The sequence below is a fragment of the Rhea pennata genome, chromosome 5 (genome assembly GCF_028389875.1).
Source record: "Rhea pennata isolate bPtePen1 chromosome 5, bPtePen1.pri, whole genome shotgun sequence".
In the NCBI taxonomy this organism is placed as follows: domain Eukaryota; kingdom Metazoa; phylum Chordata; class Aves; order Rheiformes; family Rheidae; genus Rhea; species Rhea pennata.
The window spans coordinates 7,670,458-7,690,976 of record NC_084667.1 but is presented as its reverse complement, the minus strand read 5'-3'; the positions used below and the strand labels follow the sequence as shown (position 1 = coordinate 7,690,976).

At 38.9% G+C, this 20,519-nt stretch overlaps 1 protein-coding gene across 8 annotated transcripts in view; it reads right to left on the bottom strand.

Annotated features, from left to right (window-relative positions):
- Window positions 1–20,519, bottom strand: part of STXBP6 (syntaxin binding protein 6) — a 118,144-nt gene that overhangs the window by 70,943 nt on the left and 26,682 nt on the right. For 7 of the 8 annotated variants that reach the window (XM_062577478.1, XM_062577485.1, XM_062577486.1 and 4 more), the window contains one exon: window positions 3,468–3,664. In XM_062577478.1, coding sequence (XP_062433462.1) covers window positions 3,468–3,621 — 154 coding nt within the window. In that variant the 5' untranslated portion in view covers window positions 3,622–3,664. Of the gene's footprint in view, window positions 1–3,467; window positions 3,665–7,038; window positions 7,153–20,519 lie in introns of those variants that run through there. The other variant, XM_062577482.1, reaches the window with a different exon arrangement.

The window sequence follows — 20,519 nt, the reverse complement described above, 5'->3', positions numbered from 1 at the left end:
CTCCTTCTTGCTAGAACTGAAATCGTAATTGCTTCATATCCATCAGAGATAGCAAAAGGCAATTTATCCTCTTTAACCACAGTGGCAAAAACAGTTGTCCCCTGTCTGGAATTCTAGTACTGTCCTCAAATTCATACATCCAGGCAGTCCTCTCCCCAGTCTCTTGCTGTCTATTGATTGTCAAGCATACTAAATATGCAAACACATTTAATAAAACTGGTTTTAAGCCCCTGCAGAATCCCACTAATCTATGGAGAGCCATGCATAAGGGATCGCCACATACAGTTCTGCAGCCCACCATACAGTGGTTTTAATTTAGACCCTGGATGCTTCTTGTGCTCAATGTCAAAAGTTCTGCTGAAATCAGGACATCAGCATACATATTAATATGTATAATCCTGCTGCAGAAAAAAAACATTAGATGTATAAGAATTATTTGTTCTTTTCAAATCCATGTTGGCTGCTACACATCAGCATGGAGGTGGGGAGCAGAAGAGGGCTAGGTTCCCCAGAAGGATGGTGCAAAAATTTCCACCTTTTGAATGGAATTAACCCACAGGAAGTTGCAAGCACAGATCATACCTCTATCCCTTCGTCACGAGCAGCATCAGCACCCTGAAGCTGACTGCATGGTGCTGGACACTTGAAAGAGTGGACTGCCAAGGGCAGAAGAGCTGAGCCCTGCTTCTGGAACAGGCTAGTGATTTGAACATTTGCTTAAGAGAAGAGACGCACAGATTCATTTTCCTGTTCAGCCAGAGAGGGTTCAAACCTGCAATTCTTACATCCCCAAAGCATATCCCAGCCACAAGTCTCAGGAAGAGTCTGAGTGAACCAATTTTTAAACTCTTCCTTGAAGCTCTTTTATACGGGGAGAACGGCAAAGCAAAATACTCAAAAAGGAACGAGAAATCTGTTCTGCCTTGTTGCCGTTAGCACATGTGAGCATATACTCCGCAGCTTGTATTTAATGCACACATATGCAGGTACACATCTAAATGATATGATATACTATTACATTAATAGTCATTGGGCTTTACTTTCTACATTTTTAAAGTCTTAAACATAGTTTGCAGTGGAAAGAAATTTGAAAGAGAATCCAAGAAAATATCTTCCATTTACTTCAAAAATAACAGCAGTCTTCCAAAAACTTCACAGAGCACTTCTTCCTTTCAGTACTTTTATTTTTTCCCCCTGGTAAGATGCATAAACTCAGAGGGAGGGACTGATATGCCTAAAAACGTAAGGGATCGCTTAAAGCACCCTAGGACATCAAAGATATCTGCCAATTAAGTGTGGACAAGTATGTGAAAGAGGCTACATGGGATTTACTGCCTTTCCGGAGAAGTATCTGTAGGAAAGTTTGGATATCCCTGGAAGTCACAGAATCACACTGGATACCTGCCTCCAGGCAACTGAATTCTAATCCAAGTTTGGAAATAGGTGTAAACTACAGGCAGATCAGGATCATGAACTGCTTTCAAATTCCCTTCGGACAATCAACTGAAATAAAGGTAAATGCCACCCCAATAACCAGAAAGTATTCAAAGAAGCAGCTTGCTTACATTTTTAAAAGAACTAAAAGAACAGGCCATACAGGCAATCAACCACGAGAAAAATACAAGAAGAGATTGCACACACATACATACACTGTTTTAAGAAATATCTCTTGTTTCAGGATTTTCCCTATTGATACCATTTATATCCATTTAGCTATAATGTAACTGCCTGGCATTATTTTAGAAGGAATGGCTTTTTTTTTTTTTCTTTTTTTTTTTTTAAAAAAGAAATCTGCAGTAAATTATTTTCAGATTAAAGAACAAAAAAAATCAGGATGTTAGGACAGATGAACTGTTGCTCAAGAGGAGGAGGCAGAAGCTAGAACAGATGCTTTGGGAAGCAAAAGAAATTTGATGGATACGACCTTAGGCTAACCGAACACCCGAAGTGGCAGACTACAGGCAAAGACTCTTCCACACAGCCTCGGACCTAGAATGACATTGCTACCCAAGACTTGCTCAAGCTTTAAAGAGAGTCACCAGCTAAATCAGAAGACAAAGCATTACACTAAGGTAACCATTAATAACAAAAACCGACAGCTCCGCTGCTTTCCTAAATTAAACTGTTCAAATAAATGCATAAGGAAAATATTTATAAAGACAACAGGAAAAAGCAGGTCTACTATTCTCTATTTATGAAACGGTTCTCTGACAAGCCTAAACATTTCATACCATTTGGCAGCAAGGACAGGAGGAAGGAAGGAAAGAGATCAAACTGAACATGTGAAACTCAGTTGACAAATTGCTCGTTTACCTTGCTTCTTTTAGCAGAAAAGATTAAAAACAAACGAAAAAAAATTGAAATCCACACACAGTTCAACTCTAGGTTCCTTCTTCTGCAAGATATTTATTTCCAAATATACAAGGGAATATGAAAGCAGTTTAAAGTAAAAAACATTCATTTTTTTCAACTGTTCTAAAATTTCAATGTTTATTCCCTGTGGAAAATAATGTTTTATAGATTAAATTTTGGATAAGTTTTCTTAAATTATTCTAATTTTAAATAAGTCAGAAAAACTGTAATAATGTCTATTTTCTTCGGTAGAATGCTTTCATTACAGTACTTAGATTTGATTCATCTTGGGTCAGATATCCAAGATGTCATGAGTTACCCAACCAATGGTTCTAATTCATACATTTTAAAAAATTTACCTGAACCTTCACCAGAAAGAGTAAAAACATGAAAACAACACACAACAACTACTACCAAGTCTGTTCTGCAAAATTCAAACTCTTCCTCGCACTGGTAAAACCCTAGAGCCATTCAATGATTTTCACCTGCACAAACTATCAAAAACCAGATCATTTCTCCCTGATCCCCCATGACTTCTCAAAAGAGGTCTTTACACTTCCATTTCTCCTTCAGTGCAAGTATTTCTATCTTCTACCCCCTTTAAAATCAGACGATGATACATAGCAGCACTGCTTCGTTTAATAAGATGAAAATATTCCAGCTGAAAGCTATGGACCTAACAAACTGGTGCTGCACAGAGGCAAACGTGAAAAGAAAGGAAAGCATATTTGCTTCAAACACACAAAAAATTTAAGAGCATAAAAAGCAGATAAAATATAAAGTTCATCCCTCCAAGAAAGCTCTTAACCTCAATGACTGAAGACAGATAAAATATCTAGGAACACCACTTGTCCATGCTCTCCAGCTACGCTATGGGAGATCTTCTCACTGCTAACACTGGCACCATCTGTTTGATTTATCATATGGTATAAATATTAAGAAGCCAGGCACTCAAAGCTACCACGATTAAAGATGCAACTATCATAACTCTCTACTTAGGCTACTAATGTGCAAGCCATCCAGCTCCCTAAAGCTACGGATAACACCCGATCCGTTAATCAAACCTCAAGGATAAACCGCAGAAGACAGCGAGGCGTCAAGATCGTGTAGCTTACCTGACAGGCAGATGTACGTTAAATATTCGCCCTGACCGCCAGTAGCCAGGAAAGGGATCTTCTTCTTCGTTCTTCTTTTCACTTGGACAGCCCCCAGCATCCTCTCATCATGTGGGGCAAAAACCTCTTTGCTGATCGCAGATTTGGCACTCATTGTAGATCACAGACAGAGCAGGCGGCTGCTCTCCAAAGGAAATCTGAAAAATGAAATGAAAGACCAAAAATATTAGGAACTACTCCCAAGCTGTGCGAGAATACAATTAACTCGCACAGGCATTAGCGACTCCGATCTTCATTTGAATTCTTTAACGATTTAAAGAGATGAGAGGATTTCATGCGTTTAACTAGAGGCAGAATTTTCGAAGTATCTAAGAGCTTCCAGGCACTCCCCAACGTTGCACACGTTTAGAAATCCCTCCAAAGCCAGCTCGGCTCATTTTGGGCTCCATTTATTCTTTTCCAGGCACTGGAGGAAAAAGAAAAACCAAACTTATCCGCCCCAAGAGGACGTGCCGCCAGGGCATCCCGAGGGAGCACGGAGCTCGAGGCAGGGCCCGCTCTGCGGTTCGGCCGCACTCGCGGGCGGCCAGGGGCACCGAGCTTTTAATTGTCTTAATAATGTTTTATTTCCCTCAGATCAGCGCCACACGTATAGTATTGTAAATAAAAAAAGAAAAGCAATCAGAAGAAAAAACAAGACGGAAGACTAGCAAGTATTATTTTTCCTGATTGCAGATAACTTTGGAGAAGGACAGTTGTAAGAAGGAATAAGACAAAATAAAAGCTTAGGACTACACAGTTTGGTGCTTTTAACCAAAATTTTTAAAAAGCTACATAAAGTGTCTGAGTTGACCTGCTAATTAATTTATAAACAATAAATTCTTAAATAACTGCATTTCTGGTTCACTCACTGAGGCAGTTTTTTTTAGCAAAAGACAAGGCCAAGATGACTGAGAAAATCTTCCACTGAAAGAAAAATCTTCCACCATTTTGCTTGAGGTTCCAGGGCAGTAATAAATAGTTTTATTCAGTTATACTTAGCTTAATAAATATTAAATATTAACAAATATTTGTTCATTTAAATTATGTTTATAAACCATAACTTATTAGGAGCTATTTATCTGCATGATCACTACCGCTATTTGACGGACCCAATTTAACAGCAGCTATATTTAACAGAAGTAACAGGTCAACTTTCGTGCGAACGAGACCGAATATGGCTTTGGAGGGAAGTTTAGCTCTACAGTGACACTGATAACAGCAAGTCTTACTCGTCCTCTCATATCAGACAGGCCTAATCTCCCCTCTTCACTGTTCAAATAATGTGATGCTCCAATACATTTATATAAAATTCCACATCTCCAGGTTATTAGAACATGCAAGCTCATAGATCTTTTTTGACAGCCTTAGTTTTCGTAGTACCAGTATGATCATATTCAAGTCTCAGCTAATGAGGCCAGAAATTCTGCTTATGAGATCAAAATGACAGATGATATTTGCCACAGTTTAACTACTAGAAAACAGTCAGCTTAAGTAATAAACTCAAGAGTCATGAATTCAGTATTTTAGGGGGCATACTATCAGTAAAATAATTATCTTAATATCTTCAGCCTCAACATTTTGTTGGAGCACAGTTACAATATTCTCTTATTAAAAAAGCGTCAACAAAAACGTGGGGAATTTCCGAATGCATGCAGGTTGTGAGAGTACACAGCAAAGCAAGTTTTGTATTTATTTATTTTGGGATGCAAATATAAACCTTTGCCAAAAAACATCTATAGTAATAAATCTGCTTCAAAATGCTTAATCAGTATTAGAGCTGTGCAAATGCTGACAAGTTTTAGCATGAAGTTGTTTTACATGCACCCCTACAAAGAGCAACGTAATTTAAAAATTGCACCATTAGAAGAAAAATCCAAACCAATTTCAGTCAAAGAAAGAAAGAAAGAGTGCTCAGCTCCTGAAAAAAAAAAATGATTTCATGCAACTCCTATCATGTAAGTTCGCCTATCCTTTAACAGCAGATATTTCAACATGGAAAAATAATCAAAAAAAAAAATTAATTTTCTAGTTAATTAGCAAAGGACTCACTACACAGTTATTTTCACATAGGTATTCATAACACCACAATTTTCTCCTCTTCTATATTACAGAAAGAGCTGCAGTATATCACGTAGCAGCATGAGACAGCTGCTGGCACATTCTGACTTTCTTCTTTCCCCCCACCCTAAATCCAAGGCTACTGCCAGTGACTGCGAATTTAGTCACACAGAGCTCCTTCCGACTGAGATAAGGACCGATAATCTCTGCAAAAGCAACAACTTTAGTTTTTGAGCTTCACATGCTTAAACAATTTTTAATAAATAGCTCACTGGGAAAACCAACACAAAATCTTTCATGTAAAACACACTCGAGTTGCATCCCATCCAGAAAGTGTCCTCTAGCTGGTGCCAACCGGGCTGTAGATCTTTGCGGACATTTTCTCAAAGTTCATGCATCAAAAAAATAAAGTATGAATTCAAAAGTATAATTTGTGATGTGGGGTAACAGAAGATACAGTTACAAACAAAGAAATCATTGCACTAAAATCAGCATTCCCTGTTTTTAGGTTTTTATCTACATTTCATTGAAGTAGTACATTTTATTAGTTTATAACTTCAGAACTTTCATACAGTACTCCAGGATTTACTTTAAGGATTTATGATGAGTAACTGGCCTCAGTATATACAGCTTTATTTGATAAGATTTTACAAAGCAAGAAGCAAACCAAAGCGAAGATCATTTTGATTCAGCCGTACACTGTAACTTACAGCATGAAACTAGAGCGACTGCCACGCACACAACCCAAAATAAATATAAAACCTAGCAGATATAATTAATATATCTCTCTGTGTATACATATACTTCTCTCTTAATGGAAGTGCTTTTATGCACAAGTAACACACAAATCCAATTTCAAAGCCTGACTCAACATGATACCCCCAAGACAAAATAAATCTCCTGTTGCAGTAAGGTCACAGAAGGCAAGACACAGAACAGACAAGAACTGCAGTTTAGTGCTGCGTGCAGTTATTTGTTTTGTGATTAAGGCGTTTTTATGCACATCTGCCATAAGTTGTGCACAGCTAGAAGTAGCAGACACTGAGCATTATAACGGGAATCTCTGACTAACAGCATGTATTCAATGTCTAGAGGTTATGACCCTTCTTTTCCTAATACTTGGCTTACAGTCTCAAATGCCAGAATTATTACGGGATTAATCTAATGCAATGTACTTGACATGATTTCCAAAGCTAGTACAAACAACAGAAGCCTATTTATTGGAAAAAAAAAACAAAAGTAAATGTCCCTAGGTGCAAACAGACTTCTGAACACTGGCTGTCAGTGTAGTTTAGATGAAAGCTTATTTTCCCGTGAATTAAAAAGCAGAAGTTAGGTGTAAATAAGCAAACGTCTCCATATTTACTGGTGCATCTATACAAAAGACTTTTTAATATAACCTTTTCTTAAAGTAAAACATTCCAACACCTTGTTGGGATGTTGGAAAACCTCAACCTTTTTGTTAACTTACCAAAAAGTACAGAAGACTTGCTCAAGGAACATGAATTAAGTCTCAGTTTTTCCCACACTGACAAAACGCTTCTTTTCATCTAAAAAAGAGACCGGCCATGCTCACAAAGTTTCATGTAGTACACGCAGACTTTTCCATACAGGAATGTTCTTGGCATAAGTTCCACGATGAACTCAAACCACTGCTAACTTTCCATTACTGGCTCATGTGAGCCCCCACACTTTGAATGCAAACAGCTCCCTCTGTATCTTTGACTGATGTTATTTTAATAAAGGCTAAAGCTACTCCAGCGTTCAGAAATCTACAGCACTATCGAGGAAAGCAATCGAAGTAATCGAAGTATAATGTTATAACTGCCAAAAAAAAAAAAAAAAAAAAAAAAAAAAAAAAAAAAAACCAACAACACCCTCCAAACAACAAAACAAAACACCTCTCTTGGAAGATACAAAAAATGATTAACATCACCAGGAAAGCAACTCACATTTTGATTCTAGCTGTTTGTACACCAGAGCACTGCTACAGAATGAATAGGGAAATTTCAGCTTCTAAGAAAAAAATGCCTCTTTCAAGTGCTCTTTTCTTGCCTTTATTTTTAACTGTCTGTCCAAATCATTGTAACTTAGAGATATTTATGTATGTCAAAAACAAAAACAATACAAAAATGAATTACTGCATATTAATATTGACTTTTTACCACAATTATCCCTGGCAGAAAGATGGAAAAAGGAAGGTGGGCAACATTATCTGCACGTTTAAGTCAGGCAAGACGGAAGAATTTAACATATTGAAGTCGAGATGATGCTGAGTTCTCCTCTCTAAAACGACTCTGTTCAAGTGTCACCACTGATCTGGCTAACAATTAGATTAAGCACATTGATTTAACCTTTAACTTGCTGTAGATTTATTATTTCTTTACATTTAGTGCAGAAGAAACCTCTAGACCCAAGCAAATAACCATTGCGAGCCAGAACTCAACACCGTTTTCAACCATCATCTGATGGGCTAGTGAGAAAGGGAAAGATGCATGTGATCTTCATCAGTCGTACCAAGGCCAAGGTCTGTTGATGTTAGGGAATCTCAGTGTCAGGCTGCAGTATACACACCGATTTAGTAACTCAATTCATCACTTCAAATGTACTAAATCTTGTCTTTGTACAAATATTATGCCTGATCAAGTAATCATCTGACCTTCAGTCAAAAAGCGTCCTGGGCCCATATCTAATCTGGATAAAGTCGTGATGCTGCACAAAATCCATGACAACCATTCTGGAAATGGTTCTTAGAGAACAAAACGTGCAGGTGAAAAGTAGTAACACACCAGTGATGTTCAGGGAACAACTTGTCTTGCATGTTCCAATAACTTCTAAAAGAAATTGCTAAATAAAGGAAACAAATGTGTCTCCACTGCTAACCTTCCCCATCTCAACTACCTGGGAGTTTCCTACGTGGTTATCAGGGTTTGGGAGGTGGAGGGGTGTTTGTTTTCTAAGATCTCTATTGGAATTAGTTGCATCAAAAGCTTAAAAGCATCTAACTAAATGAAGCCAGAAAACCAAAACAGATTTAAAATAGAATCACACACACACACACACACACAACCAACAAAAAAAAAAAAAACTATCTTTCCATCAAATTGAGAATTATCAAGCAAGAGGCCAGCAAAGTAAAAAAAAAAAAAATTTGCTGGAATGAGAGGGATAAAATTAAGTGCTAAAAAAATGTTTACAAAAGTCTTCACAAAATATGTCTTATCCCAAATTCCTAGCATATTTAAAGAACACCTAAACTATACCAGTTTCTAACTGTTGCCAAAAACTAAGAGCTGGTTATTGCAGCAGCTACCTCAGGGTTTGGAACTGCTCTATGCAGATGTGGTCCAAAATACTCCCAGGTGCAGCAATCTGAGTTACATGAACCCAGATAAAGTCTACTCAGATGTTTGAAATAATCTGATTTTCACCACAGCACATAAGCATCTCATTCCAAGAATGAAATAGCTACAGGCTCATTAAAGGCTTGTTAATGGGTGTTTCAACTCATGGCATGCAGAAGGGTGTTACATCCAAACTGGCTCTGAGGGCAGAAAAGTACTTCAGTTATAGGGAAGGTTTCAGATCTTATCAGTAGAGCACAAATTCTTACCTGGTATATTTTAAGACTCACTACTTGAAATTGTAAACACATACCTTCCATGCCAAGCAGGAGCAGGGAAAAAAAAATGATTTGAGGCTCTTACATAATTAACAACAGAAGTTCCCAGTTAGTCTGTTATTTTTGAATTTAGAAAACTTTGCTAAGGAGTATAATATTTCTTCCTTCACTCACTCCTCATCCTCCTCCATTTAATCTAGGCTCACATGCAGACATATCCAGACATTGCTACTGGAGATCCTTTAGACTTGTTTGGGGTTAAGTCTCCAAACACCAGTTTTCCATGCTATTTGACTCAAAGGAAGATGAACTGTTCTTTCAAAGACTTCCAAGTGCACTTCCATACATGCTGCTGAGGTTTTAAAATAGAATAAAATAAACCCTAAATCCTAAAACTTTAACAAATGAGCTATAAAATTAAAGTCACAAGCTGATTATACAACCAGTTTTTAATGTTCTCATCAATTCTTGACTTTTTTGGGGGTTTATATTTTAGTATTTGTCAATATTTCACTGTTCTTTTTGCTTGACACACTAGGAGATGCAGGTTGTAGTTCTGGAGATGGAAGCCACCACCCTGACTTACAGATCTTGGCTCCCTGTGCACATAGGCACGGAAAGACTTAAGCATCCAAAATATTTCATCTCTAGAAACATAAGGAAAATATTTCATAATCTAGAAACATCCTCAAATTAAAAATGCCTTAAAATAGAAAGAATTTTATTGTAGCATTGCCAAGCACACTAAAGCCAGTGAGTTTCACAACGCTCCTGGCAGGCTCAGAACAGACCACCTTTACCTCGCTGATGACTACACTGAGGCACGAAGGATTTAAACATCGCAGTAAACATCACGAAGCCTTTGGAGCCCAGATTACACGCCTCACACACTTTTTGTTCTATAGAGTTAATCCTGCTCAAATTATTAGAATTATGCTTCTGCCTGTACAAAGAAAAGTGCATTTTACTCCTGCAGATTTTTGCTCTAGCCATCAGAATTTTATGGAACAGGATGACAGACTTTACACTTCAGCATTAAACAAAAACTCCTTAGGAGAGGGGAAAAAAAAAAAAAAAAAAAAAAAAAAAAAAAAGATTCCTGTGGGTATTTGAACTAGTGCCTGAAACACACTATGTTTGCAACATTACCTTAAATCTTTCTCTGTTACAATACTTCTCCGTGACGTTCACATCACTAAAAACTCCCCCTAGGAACAGCTGACCATTCCACAGTATATAGAAAAAAAAAGGTTAATGTATTTTTTATAAATTACTTTTAAACAAAACTAACAAGATACTTAAGCTGATGCCTAAACAAATCTCACAAGTTCAACAATAACCAGCTCAGACTATTTTCTGCTCAGCCAAGAAGAGCAGACAGCCAGCAAGGTGCTGACTTTACATCCAGATGTTTTACTGGGCCACACAAAGAAATGGAAACGAGACTTTCAGTGTCTTGGCTGAGCTATTGCTCCACAGAAGGAATGGAGGAAAATCATCCTTAGCGTGCAGAATTTAAATAGTAGTAAAATGGCAAGGAGCAAGGAAATAAGCAGCAAGGGAAGGAAGGAACTAACCTAAAGGAAGACAAAGTGTTCAGCATCTAAAGTCTTATTGCTTACACAGATATTGTTTAACTACAAACAGCGTTGGGCTCGCCAGTGAAACAGGACAGGCTAACCACTGAAACACTGCCTACGGGGTGAGAGCATCTGAGCAACCACAGCGCTAGGCAGCGCTGATGGCTCTGACAAGCACTCAGGACAGCTTTCAGCAGAGCCACCATCCTGAGAGCGAGCACCGCTTCGGCAGATCATTGCAGGACACTTATTAAAAGCCCAGCTTCGGCAGTTTTGACAATCGTCTTGTATTTACTCGTTAGAAATGCTGACACTGCCCATTTGACCATTACCATTCATCAAATTTTTCTCTTATCTGGTATCTGTTGTCTCAAACAAATTAGCTAATAAAACTTTGGAGAAGCCAAACATCATTGCTAAACTAAGGCAAAAAAAAATGTAATCCTTCCAAAAGCAAATATTAGAACATCCAATTTCTAGAGCTGTTCTTTTTATTGAGCTTAACTCTATCCTCAAAATGTAATACCAAATTTAATTAGTTGTGCATGCAAAGATTAAACTAATAGGACAATGTCACCTGAAATAGTTGAGGTGAAATCTTTCTCCTTCTCTTTGTGAAAACTACTTTTACTTGAGAGATTTCAGTGGGCAATTAAAACTAGAAAAATAGCAGCAACCATTGTACAAACCAGAAAGATTATATTGCATCCTACTAATACTAGTTTCAAGGCTTTTCTAAATATTTATTGGGGGAAGAGGAGGGAAAAAAAATCACTCAGTTACATTCCTAGACAGTCACATTTCCAACTCATTTTTTAATAAACTCTCAATGATTAGCAATTGATTTGAATAAAATGTTAGTTCTAAAATACAAAAATTATGAAATTGTAAATGTGCATGTGCAGCCAGAAACTTGTGGCAATTTAAAACAGACAAAAGAAATGTTTTGCATACCTATATAATTATATAGCAAACTGCCTGTTCAAGAGCTTAAGCCGAGTTGAACACAAGCAAATTTCAGAAGCCAGCAGTTCTAATTTAAGAGAGTCTTTCCATGACCCCTACGGAGCCCATGGAGGTTTATACTGTTCAGTAGATCACTTGGCCCGGGACCAACCTTCCTTGAAGCATACTGCAGGTACTCCATCAGGGCTGAAAACACAGACCTTCCTAGCTTTTTTTAAACTAAGCTAAGGATTGGCAAGTGGTATTGAAGAGCGTTTTGGCATTGTTTATTGACCCCTCAGAGAAGCCTGATACACGCTCATATCCTGGGTTGAACGATCTGTGCATCCGTCACAAGACTCCTAGTCAAAAGGAACGTAGAAGCGAACGATGGGTGCTCTGCGGCCTCAGAACACGTGAGGTTTTGTGGCTTTTGGTTTCTTTATTAAGAACAAAGAAAAGGCAAAGTGCACAGCAGCAATATGCGAACGTCAGATAGAAGCAATAAAGCAGTGACTAAATATTAGCGTTTGACGTGTTTTTCTCCCTGAGGCAATAGATTCAGAGCCTAAGTAATTCACATAACCTTCCATCCTGAGGAAGGTAATTTTGAGTTCTGTTAGGAAAATCCACACAGGTTGAGAAAGATCGAAAGCATCAAGAGCTCTGAATGGAATATGTATTAATCCAGGAATCATAAAAAATTAGGGAGGCAGAGCAGAAGGGTACCTTTGCATTTACCACATCCAGCACCTCGCTCCGGCTCACCGTAACATAATCTTTTTGGAAAATGATCAAAGGTCACCTCAGAAGTTTCGTTTACCTCCCTCTGTCACCCTGTTTGACTGTCACCGCAGAACCCTGGTTTAACAACTGGTGTTAGGTGGAGAGACAGAAATCCAAACATCTGCTCACAAGGATACCCCATCAGGGACAGCGTGGAAGTTTCACTGGTGGGTAGAAGGGGATCAAGGGCACTTTTCTGCAGAAGAAAGAGCAGCTGCTCCTGTTACTGAGGTCTGCTCAGTCCAGTTTTGTCATTACATACGCAGCTAAACATTTCTTAGTGCAAAGAGAGAGACAGCAAAAGAGCACACGTGAGCGGAACAGTGGGCTACAAAGAGCGAGTGAGCAAGAGTGAAAGAGGAGAGCTAAAGAGCAAGGGAGAGAAAGAGGAGCGATACAGTAGTATCGTAGTAACCACCAGTTCTGTATGACCCCAAGCCAGACAGCAGCAAAAACAGAAAACGTAGCATCATTTCATTCTTTCAAGGCTCCATGGCCTCAGTTCTCCCCAAAAGGTACAGAAAATTAAGTGGGAGGTTATAAAAGAGCCCCAAAGAGGAGGCATGTTCATGGATGGATTAGTGCACTTTCCGCATCAAATAAATTTTTCTTATTATTCTGATAAAACCCAGCAATCCAGATCCAGCACAGAATTCACCAGGAAATAGTACAGTGGTTCCCAGCCAACCTTTGCTCACAAGAAAATGGTATTCTAACATATAACTGCATGCTGGAAAAATCAAATCGAAGAGGTATAAAATTGCTGTGCTGGAATCCTCTGCATGAGTGGTTGTGGATGGTTAAGTGCAGATTGCCTCAAACAGGCATTCAAGGAAAAAACAACCATGAATTCAAGAACTGCAGCCAAAACATAAGTAGTTATTTATCACTTCTCAGCATTTGGGATCAGGAATAGGCTCCTAAGAAGTCAGCAAAATAATAACGCAAGAATCAAAACATAATTCACCATGAATATTTACGAACATTCATTCCTTAAGCGCTTTCTCAGCGGCCAAGAGCAGCATTCCCTAAATGTTCCCAGTATGGACAGCTGAAGGGCGCTTCCAGGAGATCCCTCAGGGAGGAAGGGGCAGTGCAGCAGGGAAAGGCACCGCGCTATTGGGATCTCTCCGAGTGAAGAGCGACAGCTGGGGACCCACTCACAGAGGTTCTCGTTAGAAGAGCCCCACGACAGAACGTCGTTATTGTTTCAGGAGTTACGAACTTGAAAACAGAGACAACAACAGACCGAGCAGCACCATCCAAACCAGGAGGCGGTCTGCGAAAGGGCAAGCGAGAACGGCTTGGGAACGCTGCCAGCAGAATCATCTTTTTGCAATGGGAGCATTTTTATCCTCACAAAGAGATTCACAGAGAATCTTAGGCACTGCCAGATGTTATAACAAAGCCCCAGAGAGATCACATTTGCATTTGTGGAAAGTTATATTTATTACTTCAGGACACTGGGCCATTCATAGCAGCAAGAACTAGTACTTCTGCATAGCAACAATGAGTATCATAGTCCAAATAAATAAGCTTAATTCCTATGACCTTTCTTTTCTTTCAATATCTTAAGACCAGTTATCACATCTGGCTTCAGATGTTTTCTTTGCAGGCTCAGCTATCACAGTTTCTCCTGTCATTCCTCACACGTTTCTTGTTCCAGGCACTTGACAAATGTACCCCCTAGCCTTTTGGCCCACATCCTCCCTGAAACGCAGTGCACAAATCTGGGCTCACTGCTTCATTTAAGGCGCCAAGTCAACTGGAAGGACTGCTTTGTAGATCTTGCAGTTAATGCTGCTGTTTATACAGCCAGCGACATGTGTGGATCTCTTCCAACAGCTCAACAAAAGGTGACAGTTTGTCACCTACTACGTTCTTCATATCCTTTTAGTAAAGATTACTACTACACAAGGTATTTCCCACTCCTGCAGATCTGTAGACTGAAACCTACTGAAAGTCAGCGCGTAGACTGTTCCATCATCCCAGTCATTAATAGAGAGTTTAAATTATTTGAGACCTAAAACTGCCTCGTTTTACAGCTGTTTGTGTGTTCCTGAACCTTACATTACTTTCATGTAAACTTCACTTCCTAGTTCACTTATGACTAACTGTCTCATATGAAACAATATCAAAGCATCATTACAGTTAAGATACCTATCAATTCTGCCCTACGCCAAAGAAACAGATTACTTTGATTTTTTTTTTTTTTTTTTTTTTTTTTGGTGGTGGTGGTTTGCTGTCTCCTGTTACTCTTGGGTTACTTAAAAACAGGTTTTGTGTCAACATGTCCACACAAAAAAATTAAGAGAAATGGAGTTACAGAACCTTGGTGAGAAAGAGCAGCCCCCGTTCCCCAGGAGGAGGTGAATTCATTTGATGGACTGCAGTTTGTAGTATACAGTCTTCTTCAGCAATTAGTTTTGAGTAGCACACCTGCTGCACAATTAATTTATGCCCACATAGTGCATCAATACCACTGGAAGTGTTTGACTTCCCAGTGCCCTTTTGATCCCTGCGACAGCACAAGTGCTTCTGGGGGTAGTGCAGTGAACTAGACAAAAAAATATAATAATCTGGGTTTAACCCCATTTTAAAGAAAAACAGATTAGCTTTCTTTTCACTCGGATCTGCCCCCCGATTCAGTTCACTGCACAGTTGGTTGTGTCAGCATGCAGGAAGGAAGAAGGGCAGCGATAAAACTGGGTCTGCCTCTGGCACCAGCAGTACTAGCTTATCCTGATCACGAAACTGCAGGTTAAAGGGAGAGATCCCGAAGCGTCAGGAGCTTCCCGCCTTCTCACAAGAGAGCGGAATTAATTGATTTAAGGCATGGGACAGAGCTGACATAGACAACATTTTTCGGAGTCAAAGCTTGCAATAAGGAATGCAAAGAACTGAAGTGCATGAAGAGCGATAAAAGGGAGGAGTTCATATGGGGCTTCTCTTTGGTAAGAAAGATCATGTCTCAAAATGGGAAAAACTTCTTGATTTATTCTCTCAGGTGGTTGTTGGGTAAAAAAGGCACAGTGGAAAGACAAAAAAGTTGGAAATTAGGCTGTGACTGACAATTTACAGTGCAATTTCTCCACTAAAAACAAACTTAACCTGCTGCATATAGGAACTTACAAAATCAGTAGGCAGGACAATTATTGTAGTATACTCTACATAACTGCAACATTAAGTCAGGGCAGCTACTTCAGCAAGCTGTCTCACAGGAAACCGATTTTGCCTTATTAGCATGAATAACAATCACAGCTGCTCAATACGGACAAATTCTGCAAGTGCTAAGTAGCTAATCATTGAATAACCAGATGTTAAATGGATTTGCAATTCAGTGCACAGGTTACCAAAGAAATAGGAAATTACTGCAGCATTAGTTGAAGATGTTAAGAAAAAAAATCTGCCTCAGCTAACAGCCAGCTTACAGTGCTGTTGTCACTGGCTTACTACTTCAGAGGGACCTCCAGCCTCCCCATCTCAGTACACCCTCAAATAGCGTTTTCCAAGTCATCACAGTTCCATTTCCATTCTCTCTCACGTTATTGGTATTGGTACGAACTGCAAATTTCTGCACATCAGAATTATCTATCAAACAGGATAAACCAAAGAGAAGCAGAAACACACTCAGGCCTCTCAGGCTGCAGAAGATCCTCCAAGATTCTGAACTGCAAATTGCAGCATCCACTTCTGAGGAAGGAGGGAAGTAAATTCTTTGTAACTGTGTTCCTTTATAGTATTTTAATGCTATGAAGCAGTACAAAAGCAAAGCAAGGTAATGGAATAACACGTAACATCAAGGGATTATAGCATTCTAATTCATCCATCCAAGGTGAATCAACTTGTACAAACACATTTCAACCACCCCAATACATCAGCAATATCCCTAACAAAATGCATAATATTTAGAAAAGAAATATATCAGTACTTACTTGCTGATGTCAGAAGAGTAATTATTCCACTACCCATTTCTGGAGAGCGCAGTACATTAAGTGCAGGGAGACCTTTTGTGAAATATTATGCCTATGTTTTATTTGAGGGAAACAAGAACTATGTGAAAGAAGTAATTCATCATTTGCCTGTGTCCTGATACTTTCTAGCGGTTAACTAAGGATGATTTTCTTTCTGGCAAATAACATGAGCTGAATGCATTTCTGATAAGCTGCATGCTTCTTCCCTGTAATCCACCAATAGTAAGAGCCCAATAAATTGTGTCCTGTTTGCAGAATTCAATCTGCATAAACTAAGAAAAATTGGTCTGTTCCAGTGTTTTGTTCAAGGGATGTTAGCATCTCAGGAATTAGTGAAAAAAAACAGGACAATATTTCTAACAAGTGTGGTGGCTGACAATGCTTTCCTGACAAAAATGGGAAGAAAACAGTGCAAGCATTAAGTAGACCGTAGACCACAGCCTTACATAAAATACGGGAACTAATGGCTTTTTCTCCTCCCCCCCCCCCCCCCCCGTCTTTTTATAACAATTTGTAATCAGTAGTAGAACTATTTTAACAAATGGAAAATTTTCATTAAACGTGGGGGTGGGGAGGGAAATCATCTTTTCAGCTGATGGCCAGCTGGAAACCAGAGGTAAAAAACACCTCCCCTTTTGGTGACCAAGTGATTTCCTGAGGATGTGAAAATTTTTATCGGGTTTACAAAACTGCAGAAAGTAATACCTTTTAAATGAAAAGCCTCTTACAGGTCAGTGCTGAAATAACAGTATACTGGACACAACCACAGTGACATCTTCCAGGTCTATACTGAAGTCTGGGGTGAGAGCATTACAGCACAGTGACAGATGAAAGAGGGAAACCTAGACAGCCAAAATGAATAAAAATGTCATCCTCTATTTTTTTCCCCCTCCATTCAAGTATTTTTATATTTTCTCAAAATTGTTGGTGGGAATACCTTTCCCTTAATGTTTTCACTTTACTAGATTATTTATGTTTTGCAGGCAGAACTGAGACCATACAAAAGCCAATGGGCCAAACAGTGACACCTAAACTTGCGTAAGAAACATCCTGTCCAAGGCGGGTGCGTCCACTAAAGCCCGGCAACATTCATTTCTTCAGTTTAGGAACGATACTGTGCTTCTTGCACAAAGAACCTACGTTACATTGCTAGAGGGCTATGGCTTATAATGCACCTAAGCAGGAGGGCCATTAAAAAAAAAGCAGGCAATATATATTCTTATTCATTCACTTCTAGAAAAACATCTAAAAATACAAGTAAGATGCATACATGGCAATATTGTTAGATAAAGCTGCACCCAGTTGAAAAAATGAGCACATATCCCATACATTTTTATCCAACAAATACATTCTGACAGGAAAATAACAACAAAAACCCTGATCCCTTCTTTCACTGAGATATCTGAATGTAATCTAAGTGAAAACACTGGCCAACGCCACATCCCTAGTTGTGGTGTCGAGTTTATCAAAGGAACCCAGTGTGTGGAAGACACGTGCTTATCTCAAATGTAACAATCTTCCTCCAATACATTAAAACAGCCTCACGAAAATCTTCTGGTGTGCAAAACTGAACCACCCGTCACTATGTGACAGTAGCAATCCACACAGTGGCTCAAGAACAGAAATAGCCAATTACAAGCAGGAAAACTGTTTCACAAAAAAAGAGAAAAAAAAAATCACTGTCATCCTTTTTTTCATCCTTTTCAGACAAAGGAGCCCTTTCAGCACCAGATCAAGACAGCTTAAATGCAAGATGCTGCCAAATGAAGTGGTCAACGCCCTTCTCCTTCAAATTTTTGCTTAATTCATCTGAACGCTAATCCTGTATTAAAATTTGCCCTGCACACCAGTAGCAGCAATGCAGTGGAAGTAGTGGGAGCCTAGGCTACTTCTGGCACAGTCGTAAAACCACACCCTAACTCCGCAAATGTTCAGCGACAAGCCCAAGAATTACATTCTTGGATGTGCAGCTTTCAAGAATGATCAAATTCAAGACACCAGTTTTGTGGCTCATTGCAATGACTCCATAGATTTCTGCTCTGTAGCTTTGATATTCTTCTTTGCTCCACAGGATATGTCACCTTCTCTCATGCTATATCATGCTTTGTTTGAAGCTATCAGACTGCCTTACCTTTCAAGCAGTTTAATCGCTTACTATAACTGGTTAAAAGCAACTAGGTCTAGTCTGTATTTAGCTGCTTATCACATTCTACATCCTGAAAACTTCACCACTTTTACAAGCATAGCTTTTGTTAGACTAAATGGTATCTCTTTTTCAATAAGCTTTTCTTTTCATATATTCCACAGATGAACAAAACGAAAAAAAGAAAAATGTAACAGTATTGGTAGCATTTCTTCCAAACTCTTAACTCCCCAAAAGCACCCACCTACAAAAACAGCTACATTAAAAGAAAGTTTAATAACACAACTGATCCAAATCACACTTCATTTGTGTATTTAGCTTTGACTTTACTTCTGATTTCTCATGGTGAGTACGTGAATAAACACGGCTCCAGAACCTGATGCTCTTCAATCATAAGACTAAACCACCAGGACAATCTCTCTCCCACAGGCTCACTTGGAAGCATCTAAATGAGATTTAACAAGAAGGCGAAGAACTTACACAACTGGTTTCAGCTCACAATACATTTACCAGTTTCCATCATCTAGGGATATGCTGCGTGTTTAAGGCAATTTATAGTACACACTGTGAGCTTTATATAAATCCTTCTGCTAACTAAGACAAACCACATTCTCAAGAGAATAACTTCAAGAAAATGACATTAAGGCTTATTTCTGTGTCTGGTTCATTCACATTAAAAATAGCACTATGGCAACAGTAAATCCATTAAAAAAAAAAGAAAAGAAAGCAAACCTACAGTGCCTTTAACAGGCTTGTAATCTAGATAGTAGTAGTTATCCTGCGCAGCGTTACATGGAAGAAATATGGATGAAACAACCGCATGTTTGTCAAAACATTACTGGTACAGTAAAGAAGCTTACAGAAGAGAATAATTCCACCTTCCAATGAAGAAGGGGAAAAGTGAGACACAGTGAACATTCCTTAGAAATATCAATTAATAAAAATCAAATTAATGTAATAATCTCGAGGGCAAGAGGGCCTTCATTCAGAAGCTCTTGACAGGTAGGTCAGTTATGACCTAAACTAAACCACAAAAGAGTTTTGCCACAAGAGAGTAAACAAGTATTTTTCCTCATACTTCAGGTGAAAAGGTGAAACTTGTCTTCTTTAACCTAGACATTACTGTTTCCTAAAATAAAAAGAGCAGAGGAGAAGAAAGAACCCAACACTTCACCAGAAGAAACAAACTGACTATGTGGAGAAAGGTCAGAATCCCCCCCCCCCTTCCTGATGCTAACTCTTGATATTTTTATTACAGATTTTCAGAGTACTATGACGACATCAAAACAGAATAAAAAAACTGCACGAGGTTTATATAATCCCTCATTTTGTTCAGCCTCCACAGCTCTCCAGTCATCCACTGAGCACCTCAGAAAGGTAATCAGGTTGGTCAAGCATAATTTGAGTTATCCACACTGGCTTTTCCCATTCACCTTCTCGTCTTTCCTGTGCCTAGAAATAGCTTCCACCGACAAAATGTAAGATCCTGCTGTGAACTCATACAACAAGAAAAAGGGGAAAATACAGGACAGATGTTCTGTATTTCACACTGCCTACCCTGTCCCTTTCACGCTGCTGCTCGGCTGTGCACTTCCACTTGCCCTACCAGCACTTTATTAGTGACATCCTACTTTTTCCAAAAAGTAAAAGTGTTCCTTAGATGCTAATGTTTACCTGTTTTATCAGGAACATGCTGTTGTCAACAGAATGACAAGGATTCAACAGAATGACAAGGACAGTGCATCAATCCGCTGAGAGAGCTGGAACTTACCAAAGGAGAGGAAGAAGGTCAGATTAACTTGCTGGATCCCATGCACATGCCCTGCATATAGAGTTAGGCATAGTATATTTTGGTCTACACTTCCTAATTGCATTTTGAAACCAGAGGACCTTCTATAAGAT